Source organism: Salminus brasiliensis, chromosome 18 (genome assembly GCF_030463535.1).
Source record: "Salminus brasiliensis chromosome 18, fSalBra1.hap2, whole genome shotgun sequence".
Taxonomy (NCBI): Eukaryota; Metazoa; Chordata; class Actinopteri; order Characiformes; family Bryconidae; genus Salminus; species Salminus brasiliensis.
The window spans coordinates 32,579,642-32,602,364 of NC_132895.1; the positions used below are offsets into that span (position 1 = coordinate 32,579,642).

Sequence of the window (22,723 nt, forward strand, 5' to 3'; positions counted from 1 at the left end):
TATACATATTATTGGGCAGTATAGATATTGTATAGTATAGAGGATATATGCAGTGTATATGTTGTAGACGGAATATATGGTACACTGGACAAATGACCAGGACTTACCAGTCTTATCCACACAGGTTGGTTTCTGGTGTGGGTGCAGGTAACAGACTGGAGCGCACCTGGTTTCAGTCTCCAACATCTAATCACATGTACTTTTGCTTGGTTGGAGTGAAATCCTGCAGGCCCGTTGGCCATTTGCAGATAAAACCGGTGACCCCTGGTACAGACAGCGTAGGCGAGTCAGATGATACATTGCCCAGCGCCAGGATAGGTCAGTTAATTGAGATGTTTATTGAGTGATTCATCATGTAGGGGATGAATTACTGGGGATGTGTGCTTTAATATGGTCCACAGAGTCTCAGAGAATCTCAGAATAAGAGTGCTGTTCTGAGACCACACAAAGGCATCCCAGCATCATATCAGCAAAGGTCTGCGTTTTCTTATAATGAATGTAATGGCTTTGGATTACAGAGAGAGAATTCGATGGTGTGAAGTGCTGCATGCCCACAGGAGACACAGTGCAACCGTGCTCCCTAAAACAGGCTCGAAGAAACCAAACAAATAAAAAAAGCCCCTAATTGCACTTTCAGAGTTTAATAAGGTCGGGAAGAGATGTCTGGAGGCGTTGGTGAATGGTCGGAGACAGAATGAGACTGGGAACAGAATGTACTGTGAAAAAGACACTGTCACAGTGCCACCTGCTGGCTGTAACGAACACCCCGAATGTTCAAAAGTTCATTGAGAACACTCTCCCCGTCCACTTTATTAGAAACCCTTATATAACGCCTTCACTCGCTGTCCACTTTGGGCTTCCCCTACCTTATAGCTCCACTATGTTCCACTAGGTGTGCAATTCCAGACTGTAGACCATCTGTTGCTGCACCATTCATCACCCACTCTCTCCACTCCATTCATAAAAGAACAGGTTCAGTCTTTATTTGTTATTCTTTCAGTTTCTCCTCTAATTAAAACCGCTGCTGCATAATAAAAGAACGTGTGTTAGAGCTAGAATAAGCATGGGCCAAGATTAAGGGTTAATTATGCTGGGAGCGTTGGGGGTCAAAATGTGACCCGTTGATGCATGGACTCCATTAGGGCGTCTGAAGGTGTCCTGTGGCTTCTGGCAGCAGAGGTTAGCAGCAGATCTTCGGGCCTCTGCGGATCACTGCATACCAGAAACGCCCCACCAGACCTACCTGATGTTCTAGAGATGTTCTGGAGATCAGCTACTCCTCACACGGTCTCCTAGCCATCATCATTCTCATGCGGGGCTCATATGGAGGGATCGTGGGCTAGGTGGGTTTCAGGTGGGTTCCAGGTGGGCATGGAAGCATCCATGTGGGCTTCCCAAGTGGACCCCATTGTATACAGCACACCCTAATCTCACCTGGGTCCCATCTAGGCCCTGTTTGCAGTGCACAACCCAGATGGAGCCCATGTTTTACCTTCCCATGCTACTTCTACTATCCAGTGATCTAGTCCTTGTTTCCTTGTACACAGTTTACTGCCCCCAATAAGTCATGGCACACTGAAAGTGGTCACTAATGGTACCCCATTATTGTACAAAGCCATAGCCTGTGAGGTTGCCCATGGCTGTGTTCGTGATTCTGAGACCTGTTGGCACCGAATACAGTGAAAACACCCAAACTTCACTCCCGTCAGTCGTATAGAAACACTCAAAAGGACAGTTCCTTCTCAGTCTTTGAGCTTTAATGGCGTTTATCCATATTGCGAAAAAGGAAACATGAAAATCTTCGGCTATCTTTAGCGTCACAAATTGCATTGGTCATAGCACAGTTAACATCTCCAACGCGGTGAAAGCACAAGCCGCACTGGCCGGTTAAGAACGCTTACGTTTTTAGCACAGGTCTCTGTGTTTGTGCTCAAAGATAAATGGCCTTAATCCCATGGTGCAAATGGAGCGGATTACATAAATCTGTGATTACACATGGCTCTCTAAAGAAGGCAGGTGAAGCGCGAAAGGCTGAGACCAGGAATGTAAGCCGTGGCTCTGCAGATTGACAGGTTCAGATTTGTTTTGTTTTTTTTGGAAGCATTCAGTCTAATCCAGGTTTTGAATACCTACGGAAACGGATCCCCCACATCCTGCCGCAGCTATTCCCGGCAAGCAATGTGCGGAATGTACCGTGGATCCGTAACCTTTTGGACAATTTCATTCCGTTTCATTTGAGGACGCCGAGGGCCGGAGGCGGCTCGGCTGCCGGCCAATTCCGAATGTAAATAAAGCGATAGTGAGGAGTCTAGCACCTTGGCGCCGGGTAATATGATGTGTGGTTATTTGTGAGTAATAGCTTGAAACAGTACAAATGAGCAATCTTCTTTAAGGCATACACATTGTGTATACACATATCCCAACCCTAGACATGTACATTGTGTACAGATGGGTCTCACACACGGTGACTCCCACACATGGCTGCGTGCGGAGGGAGGTGTGTGTGTGTGTGTGTGTGTGTGTGTGTTAAGTATTTACAGAGGATCCAAGATTTGCTGTGTGCTGAACTCCTGGAAGTCCTCTGGGATGGTGTCTGCCAAAGAGAGGTGAAGATAGACAGATTTAGTTTAGTTGGTCTACTTTGCGTTTGGCAAAAACTTCAATTTTAATGGAAATCAATGGAAAAACATTTGATTTCAGGTCAATTTGGAGCATTTCTGTTGGTCCTTTCCTCATGAAATTCCGATACAACATAAAGAACAACTGCCAGATTCACATTATGGCAAAAAGTGAAAAAACAAAAATGGAGATACAAGGTTTTTGCAATATAGTGTCTTTGTGGTTATGTAATCAATGATGTCATGTATAAAATCATAGGTCTTTGGGCTACTCAGCTACTCCTCACACCGTCTCCTATGCCATCATCATTCTCATGTGGGGCTCACATGGAGGGATCGTGGGCTAGGTGGGTTCCAGGTGGGCATGGAATCATCCATGTGGGCTTCCCAAGTGGACCCCATTGTATACAGCACACCCTAATCTCACCTGGGTCCCATCTAGGCCCTGTATGAAGTGCACAACCCAGATGGAGCCCATGTTTAACCCCTCCCTGTCCCATCACTGACCCTGGTGGGACCCTGGTAAGCACCTGTACGTGGGGCCAACACTTAGTTGGGCTCCTCATACAGGCCCTACATGGGCACGTTATCTGCCATGTCTAAGTCATTCCTTCTCCTCCTCCTCCTCTTCCTCCTCTTCCAAACCTAGATGCTAGATGACAGAAGTTACAGTGAACCATTGTTCAGGTGGCCTTGAGGTTTCAGGCTTGCTCATGTCTAGACACCAGGTGTGAGAAGTGTCTGTTGACCATATACGGGTTTGCTTCCGAGTCCTAAAACAATTGTGTTTAACCAATTAGCCGTAACCTATCTGTTGTGTTAACCGATGCAATGTAACTACGCCCATCAGCCGTTACATTAGTACCGCCTGCCTTATACTGAGTATGTCCTCCTTGAGCTCCGCAAGACCTCTGGCACCAAGACTAACGCCCATGACCCTGTCCTTGGCCACCCCTTGCCAGGAGCCACTGTAGATGAAGATGATCAATGTTTTTCACTTTGATCTGTGTATAACCTTGTAATTTCCGTCAAACCATTAATAAATATGATACTCTAGAGCATTAATTGTGACTCATTTTGGTGCCATGTAGAACCGTAAAAGGATTCAAAAGAACCCCAATACCAGGCAAAGGGCAGTTCTTTTTAATAAAGAGACTTGGCGACTGTTCCACTACACTCAGCCTCGCCAGTGGGGAAAGTTCTAACAGCAGATGCCAAATATAATACAGGCCCAGCGGTCCATTAGAGGTTCCTCAATTTGGGGCAACTGGCCGATGACTTCGGTGGGGTATAAACCTCCATTATTTCTCAGCTACATTAGCATCAGAAGCTAACCTGTGTTGGCCGAACAACCACACCTGTGTTAAGGTAGCAAATGTGTGTATCTGGTGTGTGTGTGTGTGTGTGTCTGCAATACGGACATATGTGTGTGTGTGTGTGTGTGTGTGATCTTACCATTGCAGCGGTACTTCAGGTTGGACCAGATGATGTTCTCCTGAGAGAAGCAGAACACCCCCAGCCTGCCGCCCCTCATCGTTGTGTCGATCGTCACGCCTGAGTCCGCCACCAACTGCGTGCCCTCGTAGAAACGAACCCTGCTCAGAGACACACGGACGGAGCTTCATTAGCACACGTCATGGTGTGAGTTGGCCTCGTGTCAGGATGCGTTTGAAAGGCTATAGGGTTGGGAAAGTGCGTGTAGGTGTTTGATGGGGAGTCATCGTTTGTCCCTTCTATTTTTGGACCTTTTTTTTAAGCGGACAAAAGACGAGCGCAGAGGCGGAACTTTTGAAGGGCCACTTCAGCAGCGACAAGAGCTCTGATGAACAACCTCGGTCAGTTATTTTCTCTGTACTAATTGCAGCCCATTTATGAGGTTCTCTAAATATTATCTCGCTTGAAGAGTCCTGAATTCTCAGTGCTATTTTTAGAGAAGCCATCCAACATCTTGTACTTTCACAAAGTCTGATTGTTGGTCACTCAGTGGTCAAATGCGCCATCACTACAGCCTGGGGGGGGTGCCGAGTTCGAATCACAAGCCATGCCCCTTTGCCATCAGCGGCCGGGTAGATGGCACTCTCTCCCCACTTTCAATCACTATGTTGCTGCCGGGGTGGAGCTGGGGACCCGGCGCTTTGCAGGTTTCGGAGGAGACGTGTTAAGTCTAATGTCGGGAGCGCTGCTAGTGCTGGTGGGAGCTGTGAACGGGTGTGTGCAGGTCGCTAGCTGTGAGCAAATGAATGGCTTGGAGGAGTTCTGATTGGCTCACCTAATGTACCCGACTTGTGGACGGTGCTGCAGGTACCAGCGGTATGACACCTTGTCCTTCCAGCCGACATTGCGTGGGTCCTTCCACAGCAAACGCACCTGGTCGTTGGTGTCACCTGTGTGCCAGAGGGAATTTCGCAAGTGTTCGCCTGGGCCAGACTTTGACTTCACGGCCTGAGAAAGAGAGAAAAAAGGAAAGGCGTTTATTGGCTTTGTCTTTTTACGCCAAGACCAAGGCCCCTCGATCTGGGTCGGTGTATTAAATCAGAGCCAAGACTCTCTGGGAGCACAGGGTCCAACAAGAAGCTTTGGAGTCGAATGCGAATCTCTACAGCTGGAGGGCCAGCAACCAGGAGTCACAGGGGGCCTGACCTTCAGCTGAATGCCAGGCTCAGCGACGGCCCTGAAGGGAGTGGCCTGCCAGTACGTCTGCTCTGTCTGCTTCCACATAACCACGTAGAAGCTGGACGAGTCCTGGTAGCCGAAGATGAAGCCAGCATAGTCATCATCGGTCACAGTGTTCACGTGGAAGGTGCCTTCGAAATCGACGCCGCTGAATGCCGTGTAACCTGGACATCAAAACAGATATTATAAAGGCTTAGGTTTTACACAGCTATAGCAACAGTGGCCAGGACTGAAAGGAACCAAGGCTCCAAAGGGGAGCTTGTCCTCCTCTGGCCGATTTTGACTTAAGAAGTTGTAGATTGTGGTGAGGGGCTTCATGCCATGGCCAAGATGGTAGTGTATATGGGTGTATCCACTTACCCACGGCAAGACCAGGATCACTGTTCATTGTTTGCACAATCTCCATGCCCTGTGATGGAAAGGCATGTTTAGTAGGCACAGAGAAGAACATCTGAGAATTAGTCATGGGTTCCTCTGACTGGCAGTCTGAAGAGGAGGATGGCTAAAGTTCTAGGAGCCTGTTGAGCTTACCAGAGCACTGTTTCAGGCACTGTGTTTCTCTTAATTCCTGTCCCATCTCTTAGTTCAAGAACTGTGCCGTCTCCCAGTTTCAGAAAAGACCTGTCTCTTACATCCAGAACGGTCCAAACTCTCCGTTTTAGAAACGGTCCATCCCTCATTTCCATAACGGTCCCTAGAATTGCCCGATCTCCAATTGCCAAAATCATTTATACTCATATTTATATTGTCCAATCTCTCCGTTTTCAAACGTCTGCATGTCTCAGTTTCAGAATAGTCCATTCTCTCAGTTCTGGAACTGTCTATTCTCTCACTTTTGGGACTGGACCTGTCCTTCTTCACAGTTCAGGATCTGCTCTATGACTCAGTTCCTGTACAAACTCTCATGTCAACAAATCTCAATTCCTGTTTCTAGAACTGTCCTCACTCATCCTCCTCCAAAACATCATCAATTACAGCTGCGTTTGAGTCACCTGATTCAGAACAACCCAATTAGGGTCAATCTGGGCATCACCCTCGGGGTCCAGCACGACAGTCTGATAGGCTCGGAAGTCTGTCAGGGTGATTTCTGCATTTTCCGGGCAGTTGTCGATCCTGTCAATCACTTTGTCTTGGTCAAAGTCTGACTCACACACATCACCAATGCCGTCGTCTGGAGACATGAATAGAACAGGCTCTAATCAGTGGGAAAGCTATTTTGGGCAAATCTATGGACTGTGTGCTTTCTATTATGGGATGTGTGAATGTGAGAATCGAGGTTCAGAATGTAATGGAGCTAACAGATCAGATCCGGGATGGGTCAGCACTCACTGTTGTCATCCGTCTGGTCAGGATTGGGGACCAGGCGGCAGTTATCTGGGCCTGGGGGCAGGAAATCAGGGATGTTGTCGTTATCGTCGTCGTCGTCGCACTCATCACCCAGGCCATCTTTATCGGTGTCCAGCTGGGAGCTGTTTATCACCAGTGGACAGTTGTCTTTGGAGTCCTGATGTCCGTCGCCATCACTGCATAACACACACGCAGGTAAACATCTCAACATAAACAAAGGGGGCAGGTAGCTGGTGTGGAACAGACTGACGGTCCTTCATACCTGTCTTGGTTCGTATCGCAGGAGTCTCCAACGAGGTCGTTATCGACGTCCGACTACAAAAGAAAGGAGCACAGAGCGTTTGATCTCACCTGAGGAATGTCTGATAACATAAGTGGCGAGGTAATGGAGGCTTAAGAGCATTGACATGTGGTCGAGGTTGGGAACAGAGGTTGGGGAGCCGAATTATCTGGAGAACATTGATTGTGTTTTGGGAACGTCATGCCTGGTTGGGGTTGGGAATGTCCGGGCAGCTGTCACAGGCATCTCCCACTCCGTCTCCGTCCCGGTCCAGCTGATCCCGGTTCTTCACTCGCTGGCAGTTATCCAGGAAGTTTTTTATACCTGGAGACCAATCAGCAGTCACGTTAGCAAGTCACAGTACATCCTATTACCAGCCCAGCTCAGTTTTAGACCCTCAAAAGGTTAGAGCTGATGATTATTTAGAGTTCAGTAGTCCAGAACCGAGAGAAGAATAGTCATTTCTTGTAGCTAAGGATTCTAGAACCGAGAGAAGGTGGTTCTGTATGTAAAGGCCAGGGTACACTGACTGGACGAACACAGTGTTTCATTATGAAGAATCTAGAACGTTCTCTCCTCGTTACCATTGGAATGCTCAACATTGTTTGTGTTCGTCCGGTTGTTGTACTCTGGACTTTAGAGCAGAAGCTTCTGCATCTTAAAGCTGAGGAGTCTAGAACCGAGAGAATAAGCTTCAACGTTTTAATGAGCATTCTTAAACGAAGGCAGGAGAACTATGTATTCTGGAGTTGAAGACAACAGAACCGAGAGAAGAAGCTTCTACATCTTAAAGCTGAGGAGTCTAGAACCGAGAAAAGAAGCTTCTACATCTTAAAGCTGAGGTGTCTAGAACAGAGGAAAGAAGCTTCTACATCTTAAAGCTGAGGAGTCTAGAACAGAGAGAAGAAGCTTCTGCATCTTAAAGCTGAGGAGTCTAGAACAGAGAGAAGAAGCTTCTGCATCTTAAAGCTGAGGAGTCTAGAACAGAGAGAAGAAGCTTCTACATCTAAAAGCTGAGGAGTCTAGAACCGAGAGAAGAAGCTTCTACATCTTAAAGCTGAGGAGTCTAGAACCGAGAGAAGCTTCAACGTCTTAATGAGCACTAAGGAGAACTATGTATTTTGGAGCAGAAGATAACAGAACCGAGAGAAGACGCTTCTACATCTTAAAGCTGAGGAGTCTAGAACCGAGACTCCTTAGCTTCTACGTCTTTATGAGCATTCTAAAACGGAGGCAGGAGAACTATGTGTCCTGGAGCTGAAAATCACAGAACCGAGAGAAAGGTATTCTGTATATTTGAGTTTAAGACCGTAGACACGTCTTAGTGACCAGGGTTCTAGATTTAGAGAAGAATGTGACTACAGAAGCTTCTGAAGATTCGAGACCTGAGAAGAAGGGACTCTACGCCTGGGAGCTGAGGAGTGTAGGATGGAGAGACAGGGACGTGCCAGTATGTGTGGGTGTGGGTGTGGGTGCGTATCATCTCTCACCATCTCCATCCATGTCGTCGTCACATGCGTCCCCAAGGCCGTCTGAATCAGTGTCCCGCTGGTCTGGATTCTCCGTGGTAACACAGTTATCACAGGCGTCACCATGGCTATCCTTATCGCTGTTTATTTGATTCACATTCGGCTTCAGCCAGCAGTTATCCTAGTGTATGAATGAACAGAGGGAGTGACGGGACTCATACTTTGAGAAGAGTACAGTGCAGTGAGGGTCTCGTTGCATGTGTGGGAAATGGGTCACAAAGCAGATACAGTTAATGATTGGTTAAAAGAAGTGATGATAGCATGTGGGCGTGGCCAGAGACCATAGTTTGAAGGAAGTAGCTGAATTTGCAAAGGTATGGAAGCATACGGTCGTACAGGTCTACCAGTAGTGGCAAAATTCCCAACCTACAGTAAACTGTTTTGAGCTCTTTTTCTAAACCCCTTCCCAGACTGCACTGCATGCCCCGCCTCAACCCTCATGCCTGGCGCCCGTCACCGCTCCGCTCCAGCGCGGAGTTTACTGTCTGGGTTCCGGGACAGATAGGCGGTCCAAATGCAGCACCATAGCCAGGTAGAACCACTGCCTGCCGCACAACCCATACCTTGACCCTTATCCTGACCCACCGGCCCAGCGTGTAGTGGTGGAGAGGGACGATGGGGCACACAGGGCATACCTATATATGGGCTTGTAACTCGGTTCTAGATATCAGAACCTCAGTCAATTCTAAGATCTGCGAAATCATGACCGCAGTTCAGAGTAAAAAGCTACAAAACACAGTGTCTCTGACTTGAGGCTGTGTGCGTTGCCATGGTAACGTGAACCAATTTGGTTTGCCAGTGATAGAGGGCTGTCAATCACGCATATTCATTAGAATATTAAGACCGCGCCCAGGCCGTTCTCAGAGAGGTCTGAGGAGGGCGTGCTTTTTGTGAAGAACCCTGTGTCTGTGTGAAGAACCCTTGAAAGGTTCAAAGTAGTCAATTCTCAAATTCACGCTCCTCTCAATAACACTGTCATTTACATAAGGGTGTGTGTGTGTGTGTGTGTGTGTGTGTGTGTGTGTGTGTGTATACGCATGCCTACCTGCTCATTCAGTATTCCGTCCCCGTCAGCGTCCGGGTCGCACGCATCACCCCGTCCATCTGAATCCGCGTCCTCCTGTCCTGAATTTGGCACTGTGAGACAGTTATCCTGAAATAGAAACACACACACACACACACACACACATAACACATTTAACACATGAGATTGACGCGTCCCAGCTCACAGCATGCTGCTGGTATGTATCACCGTTGCCATGGTTACCTTCTTGCATGTTGGGTCTCGGCAGCGAAGCTTCTCGTCCGGGTAGCCGTCAATGTCTGTGTCCTTTCCACACAAGAAGCCGTTTCCAGCCCAGCCGATACCACACTGGAGCACACACACACACACACACACACACACACACACACACACACACACACATTTGCTTGCATGTGAATCAGTTCTCTGTATTTCTCTAGGTTCTTACGCTCCCATCTCTATGATGCGTTCTTAAACTGTTAACAGTATTGGAACCCAGAACCGTTTAAGGATCTGAATGAATGATTGTCACTAGGCATCTCAGTCTGCTGATCCACTCCGCCGTCACAGTCATATGCGTCTAACCAGCTGCCACCTACCAGTCCGGCCAGCGGGTCTCCCCCAACCCGCCACCACCCATGGCTCACCCGCCTGCCGCTGCTGCCTGTTTGGTGGCCGTGCTGAAACCTAGATGGACTCGTGTCTGTCTGACACTATTAATATCACCACTATTAACTTTCTGTTGTATCTGCTTTGGTAATTTTTATCATTAATGTTTAAATAGTCTGGCCAGAGGAGGACGGGTCAGGTCCCCCTTGTGAGTCTTGGTTCCTCCCAAGGTTTCTTCCTCCAGCTCTGAGGGACTTTTTCCTTGCCACTGTCGCCGTTGGCTTGCTCACGGGGGTCTTTGACCCTTCATGTTATTTCTTCTTTCTTCTCTGTCTCTGTCCTTTATTAAGTACTAATTATGTAAAGCTGCTTTGTGACGACAACAGTTGTAAAAAGCACTATACAAATAAATTTGACTTGACTTGACTTGACTCATATCAGAACATTATGACCACCCCGTGGCGACAGGGTCGGCTGCACGTAGAAATAAGCAGGCATAGATGTCCAAAAGGGCGTGATAACAGGGCACCTTCCATCACCCAACACAGGCCATGCCACGACGTTCAGGTGGTCATAATGTTCTGACATGACTGTGCCTATCATCGTATATAAGATATGCCCTTACACTATTCTTTACAGCATGTCTTATGTGCTATGTGTGTGTGTGTGCCCGAGTTACCTGGCAGGTGATGGTGCCGTCCCGTTCCTCAATACACTGTGCATTGGGATCGCAGGGGTTCTGCAGCCGATTCCCGCAGCTCCTCTCTGGCTTACACCCTTTAACTTGATCACCTGTGAATCCTGTTTTACAGCCTCCGCAACGGTAGGAACCCTTTCCATCCACACACACACACACACACACACACACACACATGTTTAGGCCTGTGCTCAAATTTATGCTGGATTATATAACATTAAATGTAATGCAGTTACGGCTGTTACCATGGAGTTCAGGCAGACCGAGTTGGCAGTGCAGCCTCCGTTATTCGGGCCCTTGCACTCATCAATGTCATCACACACCTGTGGTCGGGCAGAGGAAGAGGTGAACCACCACACATACACATATACACTTGATGGACAAAAGTATTGGGACGCCTGCTCGTTCATCGCTTCTTCTGACTTTCTACTGGATTTTGGAGGAGCCTCATCCCCAACTCCCCAACGAGTATTAGATGGAGCACTGCCATCATTTGGCATTAGGGGGGCATTAGGCAACATGGTGCCAATAGCTTCATCAATGTTGATCAGCTCCAGAGAGAGTCCTATTCTATTGGCAGCACTTCTTCTCTGCAGGGTCTAGAAAAGCTATGTGCATTTGCACACTTGTCTCAGCAATGGGTGCAACTGAAAGTAGCTGAATGCATTCATTAGAAAGGGCGTCCACAAACATTTGGACATATAGTGCAAAACACACTGACCTGTTTGTGTGTCTGCGCAAAGGCCACTCCCACACCCTCCACGGGCAGGCCGGTGTACCCGAGAGGACACGCCTCACAGCGGAACCCTGGAGCCATGTTCACGCACTGGACGCCTGGGAAACACGGGTTGAACTGACACTGCAACACACACACACACACACACATGCAGTAGGTCAATATGAGATGTGATCTACTGTATATACTGTTAGCAGTGTTTCTCTGTCCTGGACCTGGAGGCACCCTTAAGGTAAACACTACAATGGGCAAGGCAGGGTGCCTCCAGGACCAGGGTTTGGGTATAGGATTGCTGTGAAGCCATTTTAACCCAATGTCCACCATCACTGTGTTCAACATCAGAACATCTCCAAAGTTCTCCTCTCTCATAGAGTCTAGTATGATTTAGAGTTCTCCTCAGATCAACACCTGGTTTGGTGGTAAATCAGGGCTTAATGATGGTAAATCAGGTGAGCTGCTGCTGCTGCTGCTGCTGCTGATGATGATGATGGAGGTGAACACATCCTCCACGCTGTGCTGGCTGGACTGGGGGGCGTCCAGGAGAAACCTGGAGAAACCGAGCTCTGTTCTTCAGACTAGCTCACCGACAAGATCTCACTACTTTTCTCACTAAGCTCTTGTTTCTCCGTTTTACTGGTTTTATGTTCACCTGCTTTATCTGTTCTGATTCTACAGTAGAACTGCTGAGAGACGTGGCTTAGAATAACGGGTTTAGGGGCCTGAAACCTCCGAACCTCTGTTTTCTAGGGCAGCGTTCACACAGCAGAGCCAGAGTCCACCCAGTCACAGGTCACATGTGGGTTACCTCATCTACGTCGTCACAGCTGTACCCGTCTCCAGTGTATCCGTCAGGACAGGGGCCGCACTCCACCCCGTCCTCCGTCTCCATGCACATGTCGTCGCGGAAGCACACGCCAGGAGCACACTTCTGCTTCACCACGGTCCCGCCCAGGCCTACAACAACAACAGCCAATCAGGTATGTTCGTTTAATTGGGGACGATCACTCAGCCAGCTATCAAAAGCTTCCGCATGGACTCTCGTCCTTCAATCAAACAGCCCCTGAGTTACAGATTTCCTTACTCTCCCAAATAGCGAAGGACAGCAGAAGAATGATACAAATAATAAAAAATGCAAATATCACAAAAATTCATAATTGCAAAAAATAATAATAATAAAAATGCAATGATGACAAAAAATGAATAATTGCAAAAATTAATAATAATAAAAATGCAACTATGACAAAATATGAATAATTGCAAAAATTAATAATAAAAAATGCAACTATGACAAAATATGAATAATTGCAAAAAAAAAATAATAATAATAAAAAATGCAATGATGACAAAAAATGAATAATTGCAAAAATTAATAATAATAAAAATGCAATGACAAAAAATGAATAATTGCAAAAATTAATAATAAAAAATGCAACTATGACAAAATATGAATAATTGCAAAAAAATAATAATAATAAAAAATGCAATGATGACAAAAAATTAATTGCAAAAATTAATAATAAAAAAATGCAATGAAAAAATTAATAATTGCAAAAATTAATAATACAAAAATGCAACTGTCAAAATATTAATAATTGCAAAATAATAATTTAAAAATGCAATGATTACAAAAAAATAAGAATTGCAAAATTTTATAATTATAATGCAATTATCACAAAAAAGTACTAGAGGAGATGTGATGCATGAGACTGACATGAGCCTAGTCTTGTGTTAGACTGCACTGTTAGTCTGGACCATCTGGGCGTGGGGTGTTGACCATAAGAGTGATACCAGACTGTAGTCCAAACAACTGCGGGGCATTTTCCCCACAGTAGTGGGGTTTGAGAGTCCTGCTGTTTTGGACTGCTGATTAGAACATTTGGTGAGCACATGTGGGGAGAGTGGGCCGGTTGTTACTCTAAACACACACACACACACTTAACCATTTGGTTGCTAATGTCTTACCGCAGGCCTGACACTCAGAGATGGTGTTTCTGAGGAAAGAGGTCTCCTTCACCTGTAGAACACACACACACACACACACACACACACCATCTGAGCAACAGAACGGCACAGGAAACGCATCACAGCAGAGAGCCGGAGCAGAGAACCGAGGCCTACCTGCTGAACAAGCACGTCCTTCAGCTCGTTTATGACTTTGGTCAGCTCCAGCATCTGGTTGGTCAGCTGTTTGGTGTTGAGCCCTGGGAAAATTGGACGCGTAGATGAATACAAGGTGCTTTTTTAATATTTTGAACATTTTGTGGCTTTGAGACGTAAACAGACGTAAACAGAAATCCATCCATGGTGGAGGAGGACATGTGGGACGGCCTGGGGCAAAATGGTCCCCAAAGACAATGTGTTATTTTGGGACTATTTTACCATCATTAATATTCCATAGAAAACTCAGAAGACACGTGTAGGTTCACTGGTGGCTATTTTGGTGTTGTAGTCACGGTGACCGACGCCTGGTTTCAGATTAGGCCTCAAAATCATCAGACAATGATGGAATACAGAGGGCGTTTACCCAGCGTCTGTACAGAGTCACTCTGGTGGGTGTGGCAGTTCTGCAGTGATGCCACATTCTCCATCGAATCCCCGTAGGCCAGCTTCAGCTCCTCCAGGTCCTCCTGCCAATCATAGCAGAGTAGTACGCATGTGAGCTTGCGGTAAGTGTGTGTGTGGATGTGTGTGCTGGTGCTGCGCATGCTTATGTATGCATTATGCACACTTGCTGGCCACTTTATTAGAAACGTCTACCTTCCATGTCCACTAATTTGTCAGTTTGTTAGAAACACCTACAATGCACGTAGTTAGTGGACATTTTATTGGAAACCCTGAACGTGCGTGTTCACTCACTGGCCACTTGGTTAGAAACACCTACCTTCTATTGCCACTTACTGTCCACTTTATTAGAAACACCTTTCTTCTAATTTCACTTACTGGCCACTTTATTAGAAACCATTACAGTCTATTGCCACTTACTGTCCACTTTATTAGAAATCCCCACCTTGCGCTTCCACTTACTGGCCACTTTACTGGAAACCCTTTTTTTTTCAGTTTACTGACGCTTGTGTGCTCACCGTTGCTTTTCCCTGCATGGTCCTCAGCTCCACCCCCTGGTTGACGTCAAGGCCGTTGAACACGGCCGGCAAATCCCTCACCGTCTCCACCAACCGGCAGTCCATGTACAGCTCCACCCCAGGCACGGGCAGCGTGGCCTGGCCGTGCGGCAGAGGTCCCCGGTCCCGGACTTCCATGCCCTTCAGGTGGAAGAGGAGGCGGTGCTTCTCTCCATCCGCTAGTTTGAGGTTGTTGAAGGTGACGGTGGCGGTCCTGCCGTCGGTGCGCAGGTAACGCAGCGTAGCTAGAGTAGAAACGAGGCGAAGAAACGGAGAAAGATCAGAACCAGTTCATCATCACTTCAAAGGATCAGTTCAAAGGCAGAACAGATGAGAGTGGTTGAGAACAAACACCGGGACTTGAAAGGAATGATGGGAGGAAATTAAAAACAGAGCCTTTTCCTCTGAAATGCTGCAATGCAAATGAAATCCCAGCGGTGACCAAACACTGGTTGAGACGAAGCGGCCGGTCTCACCTTTGTTGAGCTTGCCCATGACGGCGAACTCGAAGTACTTGCTGTTGTCCCGTGGATTGTAGAGCCCGAACACGGTGGTGCCGGTTCTAGGTTGCAGGCGGAACGTGGCCAGAATGAAGAGCTCCACTACTCCCTGCTCTGCCAGGCCTCCGTGCAGGAGATCCGGCAGACAGTCCGGTGACGTCAGGAGGTTGTACACTGCGGGAGACAACGTTCTCGTCAAGGGTCTTATTCACTCTTATTAAAGCATCGTCTTAGCGACGGAGTAGAAGGACCCGCTTATATAGGCTATAGGTATAGGTAGTGTGCGATTGGGACGCAGCCACTGACTCCGCAGACCTCGTCCCAACAATCAGCAGCCATGGGCTCCTCTAATCAGCTACCAAGCACTCGGGAACATGATGCTCATCTCACATTTAGCTAACCGTAACCTTAACCGTAACCTTTTAGGGTTTTAGGGTTAGATTTAAGGGTAAGGGTGAGGTGTAGGGGCTAGATTGCGTAGCGGGTCATTTACATCTAGCTATCTGAGGTTTGCTGGTTCGAAATAACCGGGTCATGCTGGGTCCATGTTGGATTGGGGCTCTGAACCCAGGCCTTTCCTCTGAGCGTGGCTACCTAGCGGTGCTGCGTCAACGGCAATGCCCCTAATCTTTATGGTCATCTTTGATTCGCTTAGCTATTCTTAATAACAGACCTCTTCACCAGGGGTGCCCAAACCTTTTTTTGCATGCCAATGAAGATGATATTTATTTATTTAATTTTTTTTATTATTTGTTTGTCAAAATGTTTCCCTTTATCTTGAAATGTATTGCTGTTAAAAGTGCAAGGAACCTTTGGAGGAACCTCTTAAGGTGCTTTAAGGATCTTCCTTAATCTTCTTTCTTATAAAAACCTTTTCTTGAAGGTTCCCCAAAGCACCTTACCAGTTCCAACCGGAGAACTTCCTAAAGGTCCTCTAGGATCTTGTACTTTTCACAGTGTACCGCCAACTAACCCACCAGTTTCTAGCTCCCCATAGCACGAGAAAGGAGAGCGCCAGGTCCTCCAGGGGTAGAGAGAGAGAGACCCATCTACCCATCTACGGCCTAATGTGCACTCTCTGACTCTGGACGCCGATGGCAAAGCGGCACGGCTCGGGATTCGATCGCGCCACTCCCGGCCCGTTGTGCTAGCGTATTGGATGGCCGAGCCACTCTGAGGTCTGTGGATGTTATCTGACCATGTGTCAGAGAATGAGGTCAGCATGAGGTCAGTCTGAAAACAAATGGCTTCGTGTAAACATTTCTGAAGTCTCCATTCTCCTGGTTTCCAGGTGCTGAGGTCCAAAGCCTCTGCAGACACCAAACAAGCACCAGCCTACCAGATCTGGCAGCTCGCTTCATGCCCCACAGACCTAACAGTTTCCATTATTTATTTATTAGAAGTCTGGGACTTTTGAGCTGAAGAAGAAGGAGGAGGAGGAGGAGGAGGCACTGAACTCTTCCCAGACATCTGTGACCATGGCATACTTGTTGGTATGAGCGAAGAACTTCAGAAGAACCAACAAAGAGCCGGTTGCCCAGAGCCCACGAGCTAAAATGATAATCGTGCTAATAATGAAAGACAGGTCCAGTTGGCGTCACTGGTCCCCGTGCGGTTTTGGGCAAACTGTTGCATAAGAGGGGGAAAAAAAGGGAGCAGGAAAAAGAAAAGAAGAGGATGTGGTCTAATAAGTGAAGGGGGGATTTTAGAGGATCAGAGACCCATACTGGACAATCCAGCGAGTCCAGCAAGCAGGAGAGCAGTCCGAGAGTCTGGGACGCTGGAGAGTTGCGTACGGCTCGTGTGTAGTCTGCCCTCCTCATGCTTATTATTCAAATCAATGCCTATTTTATTGGACGCGGTCCTCTGGAAGTTTCCAGAAGTCGAGCCCCATCAAGACTGACGGTAGCGCTGATGTCATCGTTCGGTACTGCAAATACAGATGTTGGTTGTTATGGCCGTGGCTGTCGGCCATTGACAGAACAGGGCTAGCATTTATGTTTCCTATTAAAAGGTGTGCGTCAGGGCACGGCCGGCGTCCTGATCCAGACATTCCTGCGTCTAGAGGACAGCGCAGGAAAGTCACCGGGCTTGAACTTCCAGGCTTTAGCTATCTCAGCCAGTTCTGGTCAAGCCTGACTCCAAAATTAGCATCCCCAACGCTCTCAGAGGTCAAGGTGCCAGGAAGGGTTCTTCACACTATGCCATAGAGGAACCACTGTTCCGCTTTCAAAGGACAGTTCGGTTGATTTTCAGTGATCGAGAGGTTTTTAAAGATTTGGAAAGAACCAGTCCAATGGTATAGAACCTTTCCATCTATACACCTTCAGACAGTTCTTCACGCTCACATCGGAGCCAGACATTTAAAGAACCTCCACCTCCATGTTCATCTTTGAGGAACTATTGGTGTAGAACCTGAAGGCTCTTCACACTTACAGGTCTCTTTTTCAGACTCGGTGTCTTGGGGAACCAAACATTTAAAGAACCTCTACACAATAGGAAGGTTCTAGGATATAGTTTAAAGGTTAAAGAACATCCACATAATGTAAAGGGTCTAAGAAGAACTTCAGTTGGTTTAGAAGATTCTTCGCTTGGTTCTTTAAAAACTGTAAAGAACCAAAGGTTTAAAGAGCCTCCACAGAATGCCACGGTTTTAAGACCCTTCCATTGGAACAGAACCTTTACTGTCTCTAGCATCTCTAACCTCTACCACAAATCCTTGGGGAGCCAAGTGTTTAAAGAACCTCCACGGAACTTAAAGGTTTTAGGAAACCCCCCTATTGTAGGATAGAACCCGTACATTAACACTGTACACCGCAACCTTAAAGTTTAAAGAACCTCCACGTGATAAGAAGGTTCTAAGAAGAACTTTTTCAATTGCTGAAAAGTTTCTTCACACTCAACAAACTAAAAAGAGGTTCTCCAAAAGTTACAAGGATCCAAACATTTAAAGAACCGCAAAACAAAAGTGGTTCTCCACACAAGAACTCTGGTGGAACCTTTTCTCAGCTCATGGGGCATCATCAGAACGTGGCCACTCAGAATTTGTCAGTTAGGATGCTGATGTTCTCTGTTCTCCGGTGACTCCGGTACTCTGGGTTCTGGCCCCCGCCAATAAAACCCCATCAAGGCAGACATTGCACGCTAGGAGTGCATCGAGTTACAGCTCTTTCATAACAGTTCAGGACTTCAGGTCTGAAATCTAAACCAACACACCACCCCAATCCCTGGAGGAGGTTCTATCTGTTTTTCTTCGCTTGTCTGTCTTTTCCTCAATCCCCCACCCTTCTCGTTTCATCTTTCCATCTCCAGGCAGGAATGATGAAGGAGATGAACCCGAGGTCAAACTCTTCGACTGGTCGCAGGCCTCCGCCAGCTGTCGGGACCAGTCATGGTTCTCCGCTGGTTCCAGCTGGTGCGTGGTACGTTGTTTGCATGCAGACAGTCAGTGATTGCTAACACATGTGGTGGGGGGTAGGGGGGTTCAGGTCTGGAAAGTAAAAATTCCCTTCTCTGCTGCAGCTTAGCGGGCAACCAGGTGTGTCCAAACTTTTGACCCGTACTGTAAAATCATCATAATTGACGTTAATTGGAACCAAACTAAACCAGAAAGTAAAAAATCTGCCCCAGGATTTTGGTGCAACTGCCTGGGCAGCTCTGCTCCATTACCCACAATGCCCTAGCGCCTGGACAACTGAAAGCAAGTACAGTCGTCGGGAGTTCACCACAAATCCTTTTCTCGGCAGTCTACTGCGAATCCAACCGGAATCCGTCCCACCTTTTATGTCCCAGGTTAGCACTGTTAGCTATCATTGTCCCCGGTTAGCATGGTTACCATAGACGCAAATAGATGCTGGACGATACGGTGTGTGTGTGCGTGTTTGTGTGTGTGTGTGTGTGTACAGGACTGATGTGCGGGAGAGGCACTCCCGACTTTCCGAGCACTAAAATTCGACTTGACATCCCAGTTCGTCCCGGTTCCGTCGGTTTCCTAACTACAGCGGACAGCCGTGTGTCCCCAGTGTCCCCTTCTCGTTTCTTTTGATGATGATCAGCGCACTCTCAACCAGGTGTGTCCAATACACACATCGCACATCAGTCCTGTACACACACACACACAACGTATCGTCCAGCGTCTATCTGCAATGCTAACCATGCTAACCTGGGACAATGCTAGCTAACAGTGCTAACCTGGGACATAAAAAGTGGGACGGTTTCCGCTTGGATTCGCCATGGGACGCCGGGAAAAGGATTGCCTAAGTGGGAAACTCGGACATCTGTACTCGCTTTCGGGAAGGCACTCGGGCATCGTGGGAAACGTAGTCGGCACGCATTCGCGCAGGGTGTCCAAACTTTTGACTGGGGCTTTAGATCTTTAGATATCAGAGAGCAAACCCATTATATTGATAGGCCAGCAGTTGGGCATTACTTCATAAGACATATTGTGTGTGTGTGTGTGTGTGTGTGTGTGTGTGTTAGAGAGAGACTTGGACAGGGCGAGAGAGTATTAGAGCGCATGGCTGAGCTATTTAAGGGTCACGTCTGCGTTTTTGTGTTTCTTGGATTTCCCGCAATAATTTGATCTCATCAACCCTGCTAAAGCCATCACGAGTTTACACACACACACACACACACACACACACACACACACACACACACACACACACACACACTCTTTTGCTCTCTGTCTGATATGGTCTGTCTGTCTCTCTCTCTTTCTCACACACACACACACACACACACACACACACACATGCACACAATTACCAGCAACATAACACAGTTGGACGGGCCTGGCGCTGGTCGCTGATTATGAGTCCCATAAATCTGCCCAGCTCATTGAGCTCAGAGTACAGGAGAGGAAAGCAGGGCTGGGACGAACATGACATTCTGTTTTATGGATACTAATGAGACACAAATACAAGGTTACAAAGACTGTAAAGCCATATGAGGAGCTGCACTCTATGGACAAAAGTATTGGGACACCCACTCATTCATTGTTTCTTCTGAAGTCGAGGGGATTAAAGAGAGTCTCTACTGTCCAGGGAAGAAGACTTTCTACTGCGAGGATTTGAGTTTGGATCATCCCAAACTCATCCCATTCAAAAGTACTGGAGGGAGCTTCACCACCACCATCATCATTCCAGAGAACACAGTTCCTCCACAGCTCAGTGCTGGGGGGCTTTACACCCCCTCTATAGCCCACGCCTGGCATTAGGCAGCATGGTGCCAATAGGGTCATCAATGTTGATCTGCTCCAGAGAGAGTCCTATTCTATTGGCAGTGCTTCTTCTCTACAGGGACTAGACAAGCTGTATGTCTGTGTGCATTTGCACATCTGTGTCAGCAATGGGTGCAACTTACAGTTGATAAAAGCATTCATTAGAAGGGGTGTCCACAAACATTTGGACATAGTGTGTTCTAAGATGCTAGTGTCCGAAGATTTCGAATAAGTTGTAGAGTGTTCTAAGATGCTGTAATGCGTAAAGTACACTGTAAAGTACTGCAATTTTAGTATTTAGTATACACGATACTGGACTGTAAAGAACAGTACTGTAAAGTACTGCAATTTTAGTATTTTGTATACACGATACTGGACTGTAAAGAACAGTACTGTAAAGTACTGCAATTTTAGTATTTTGTATACACGATACTGGACTGTAAAGAACAGTACTGTAAAGTACTGCAATTTTAGTATTTAGTATACACAATACTGGACTGTAAAGAACTGTACTGTAAAGTACTGCAATTTTAGTATTTAGTATACACGATACTGGACTGTAAAGAACTGTACTGTAAAGTACTGCAATTTTAGTATTTAGTATACAAGATACTGGACTGTAAAGAACTGTACTGTAAAGTACTGTAAAGAACTGTAATTATAGTATTATTATTTAGTAAACAAGACAAGATTATACCATGAAGAACTGTACTGTAAAGTACTGTAAAGTTTCAGTATTATTATTTAGTAAACAAGACAAGATATTATACTGTAAAGAACTGTAATTATAGTATTATTATTTAGTAAACAAGACAAGATATTACACCATGAAGAACTGTACTGTAAAGTACTGTAAAGTTTCAGTATTAATATTTAGTATTAGGTGTAATAAAACTTTATAATAAGCAGTGAAGGTAAGGTGTTATAAAGCTCAGTAATGAGTAATAAGGTGTTATAAAGCTCAGTAATGAGTAATAAGGTGTTATAAGGTATTAATAACTGTAAAGGTGCTGTTGGATCTACTCACCCGTTGAGTCGGCATCCACAGATACATTCAGGCTCAGAATCAGACCCACGGCCACCAGAAGCTGCATCTGGCCCGCCATCCTTCACACACCTTCAGAACACACTGGTGTGTGTGTGTGTGTGTGTATCCTATGAAGCCTAGGTTACACTCTGTGACTTGAATGCCGATGTGTAGTGCTGCTCTTCTCAGCAGTGTGTGTGTGTGTGTGTGTGAGGAGCTCCACTCTCTTCAGTGTTCTCCTGGAGAAAGTCTGAGAAGAAAAAGAGTCAGCGATGTGCATCTGTGTGTATTTAACGGAGTGTGTGTGTGTGTTGGTAAAAGAGTGAGGTAAAGGCTGTCCATCACATCACAGGCAGCTGTGAGGGGGGCGGGGTTATGAGTTTAACAGACGGACCCATGCTGAGAGGGAGGGGCCCGGAGTGGTGCCATGTAATTGGCTCTCTTGGGTCGTATCTGTGACCTTATTGGTGTGTTTTATGGGCCTCCATTTGTTTCCCATGTCTCTCTCTCTCTCTCTCCCTCTCTCTCTCTTTCATCTCCTGCTTTCTCATTGTAACTTTGACAGGTGCTGGAAACCGATGGTCTGAGGGTTGGTAAAGGACTGCTGGACGGAGCCGCCCCTGTTCCGCGAAAGTCCATCAGATTCTTGCAAAACAGCGAAGCTCCGGACACGACGTTCTGTTTTCAGAGTCCAAATCAAGCCGGAAAGGTTCTAGAAAACATTTGTTTTCAGTAACGCAGAACCGCAATTTGTCTTACTGATTGCGGCTGTCAGAGCGAGGGGAGGTCACGCCGGCTCCGAGAGGTGTGCCTTGCCTTCTCTGTTCCATCTGTTTTGGATCTGTGTTGCCCAACAGATGATCGAGTCTGAACAGATATAAAGTGTTTTAGTGACCAAATGAACCAAAAGTCTCTTTTGAATCATGAATCTTTGGAGAACCAAACATTTAAAGAACCTCCACATCATTTACAGGTTTCTAGAAGGTGCCTTTCAGTTGGCGTAGAACCTCCACATCATGTGAAAGTTACATAAAAATCTTTAAATGGTTTAAATTTACATGTAAAAAATTTTTTTCAGACAGAATACACCTGAGAACCAAATGTTTAAAGAACCCTCACATCCTGTAAAGGTGCTAGTTTTCATTTGTCCCTCCTTGGACCACCGTCAGAAGCTTCCCATCACTCCTGACTGGGAGCTTCTGCAAGCTTTTAGAGTCGCTTGGGAGACACTCCAGCCCCCCCAGTCGTCTGGACATAACCATCCGACCCTCGTCAAAGGGGATCTGGTCTTCACTCTGCCCATTTCTCGGCCCAGCGGGTCATAATGGTCACAATGTTTTGGC

At 46.7% G+C, this 22,723-nt stretch overlaps 1 protein-coding gene and 1 long non-coding RNA gene across 2 annotated transcripts; one reads left to right on the forward strand and one right to left on the reverse strand.

Moving 5' to 3' along the window:
• Positions 1 to 1,728: 1,728 nt before the first annotated feature.
• Positions 1,729 to 21,416, reverse strand: thbs4b (thrombospondin 4b). The gene is made up of 22 exons (XM_072661473.1): positions 21,381 to 21,416; positions 15,109 to 15,306; positions 14,594 to 14,877; positions 14,038 to 14,140; positions 13,632 to 13,714; positions 13,476 to 13,527; positions 12,319 to 12,467; positions 11,499 to 11,636; positions 11,023 to 11,100; positions 10,760 to 10,912; positions 9,715 to 9,819; positions 9,493 to 9,600; positions 8,409 to 8,568; positions 7,124 to 7,242; positions 6,901 to 6,953; positions 6,621 to 6,814; positions 6,284 to 6,462; positions 5,652 to 5,700; positions 5,259 to 5,455; positions 4,888 to 5,060; positions 4,074 to 4,213; positions 1,729 to 2,593 (listed from the first exon to the last, which is right to left on the reverse strand). The coding sequence occupies exons 2-22, from the start codon at positions 15,125 to 15,127 to the stop codon at positions 2,535 to 2,537; spliced, it is 2,595 nt and encodes an 864-aa protein (XP_072517574.1). The 5' UTR covers positions 15,128 to 15,306; positions 21,381 to 21,416; the 3' UTR covers positions 1,729 to 2,534.
• LOC140538928 (uncharacterized) lies at positions 10,705 to 18,498 on the forward strand. The gene is made up of 3 exons (XR_011977804.1): positions 10,705 to 10,903; positions 12,261 to 12,490; positions 18,445 to 18,498. It is a non-coding gene; the product is annotated as an uncharacterized lncRNA (long non-coding RNA).
• Positions 21,417 to 22,723: the final 1,307 nt, after the last annotated feature.

Excerpts from the sequence above, each read along its gene's own strand:
- thbs4b (XM_072661473.1), bottom strand. Across the intron at positions 14,141-14,593 it reads CCATGCAGGGAAAAGCAACG|GAGGACCTGGAGGAGCTGAA; the intron begins GTGAGCACACAA and ends TATGATTGGCAG. Across the intron at positions 6,815-6,900 it reads TGCGATACGAACCAAGACAG|TGATGGCGACGGACATCAGG; the intron begins GTATGAAGGACC and ends TGTGTTATGCAG.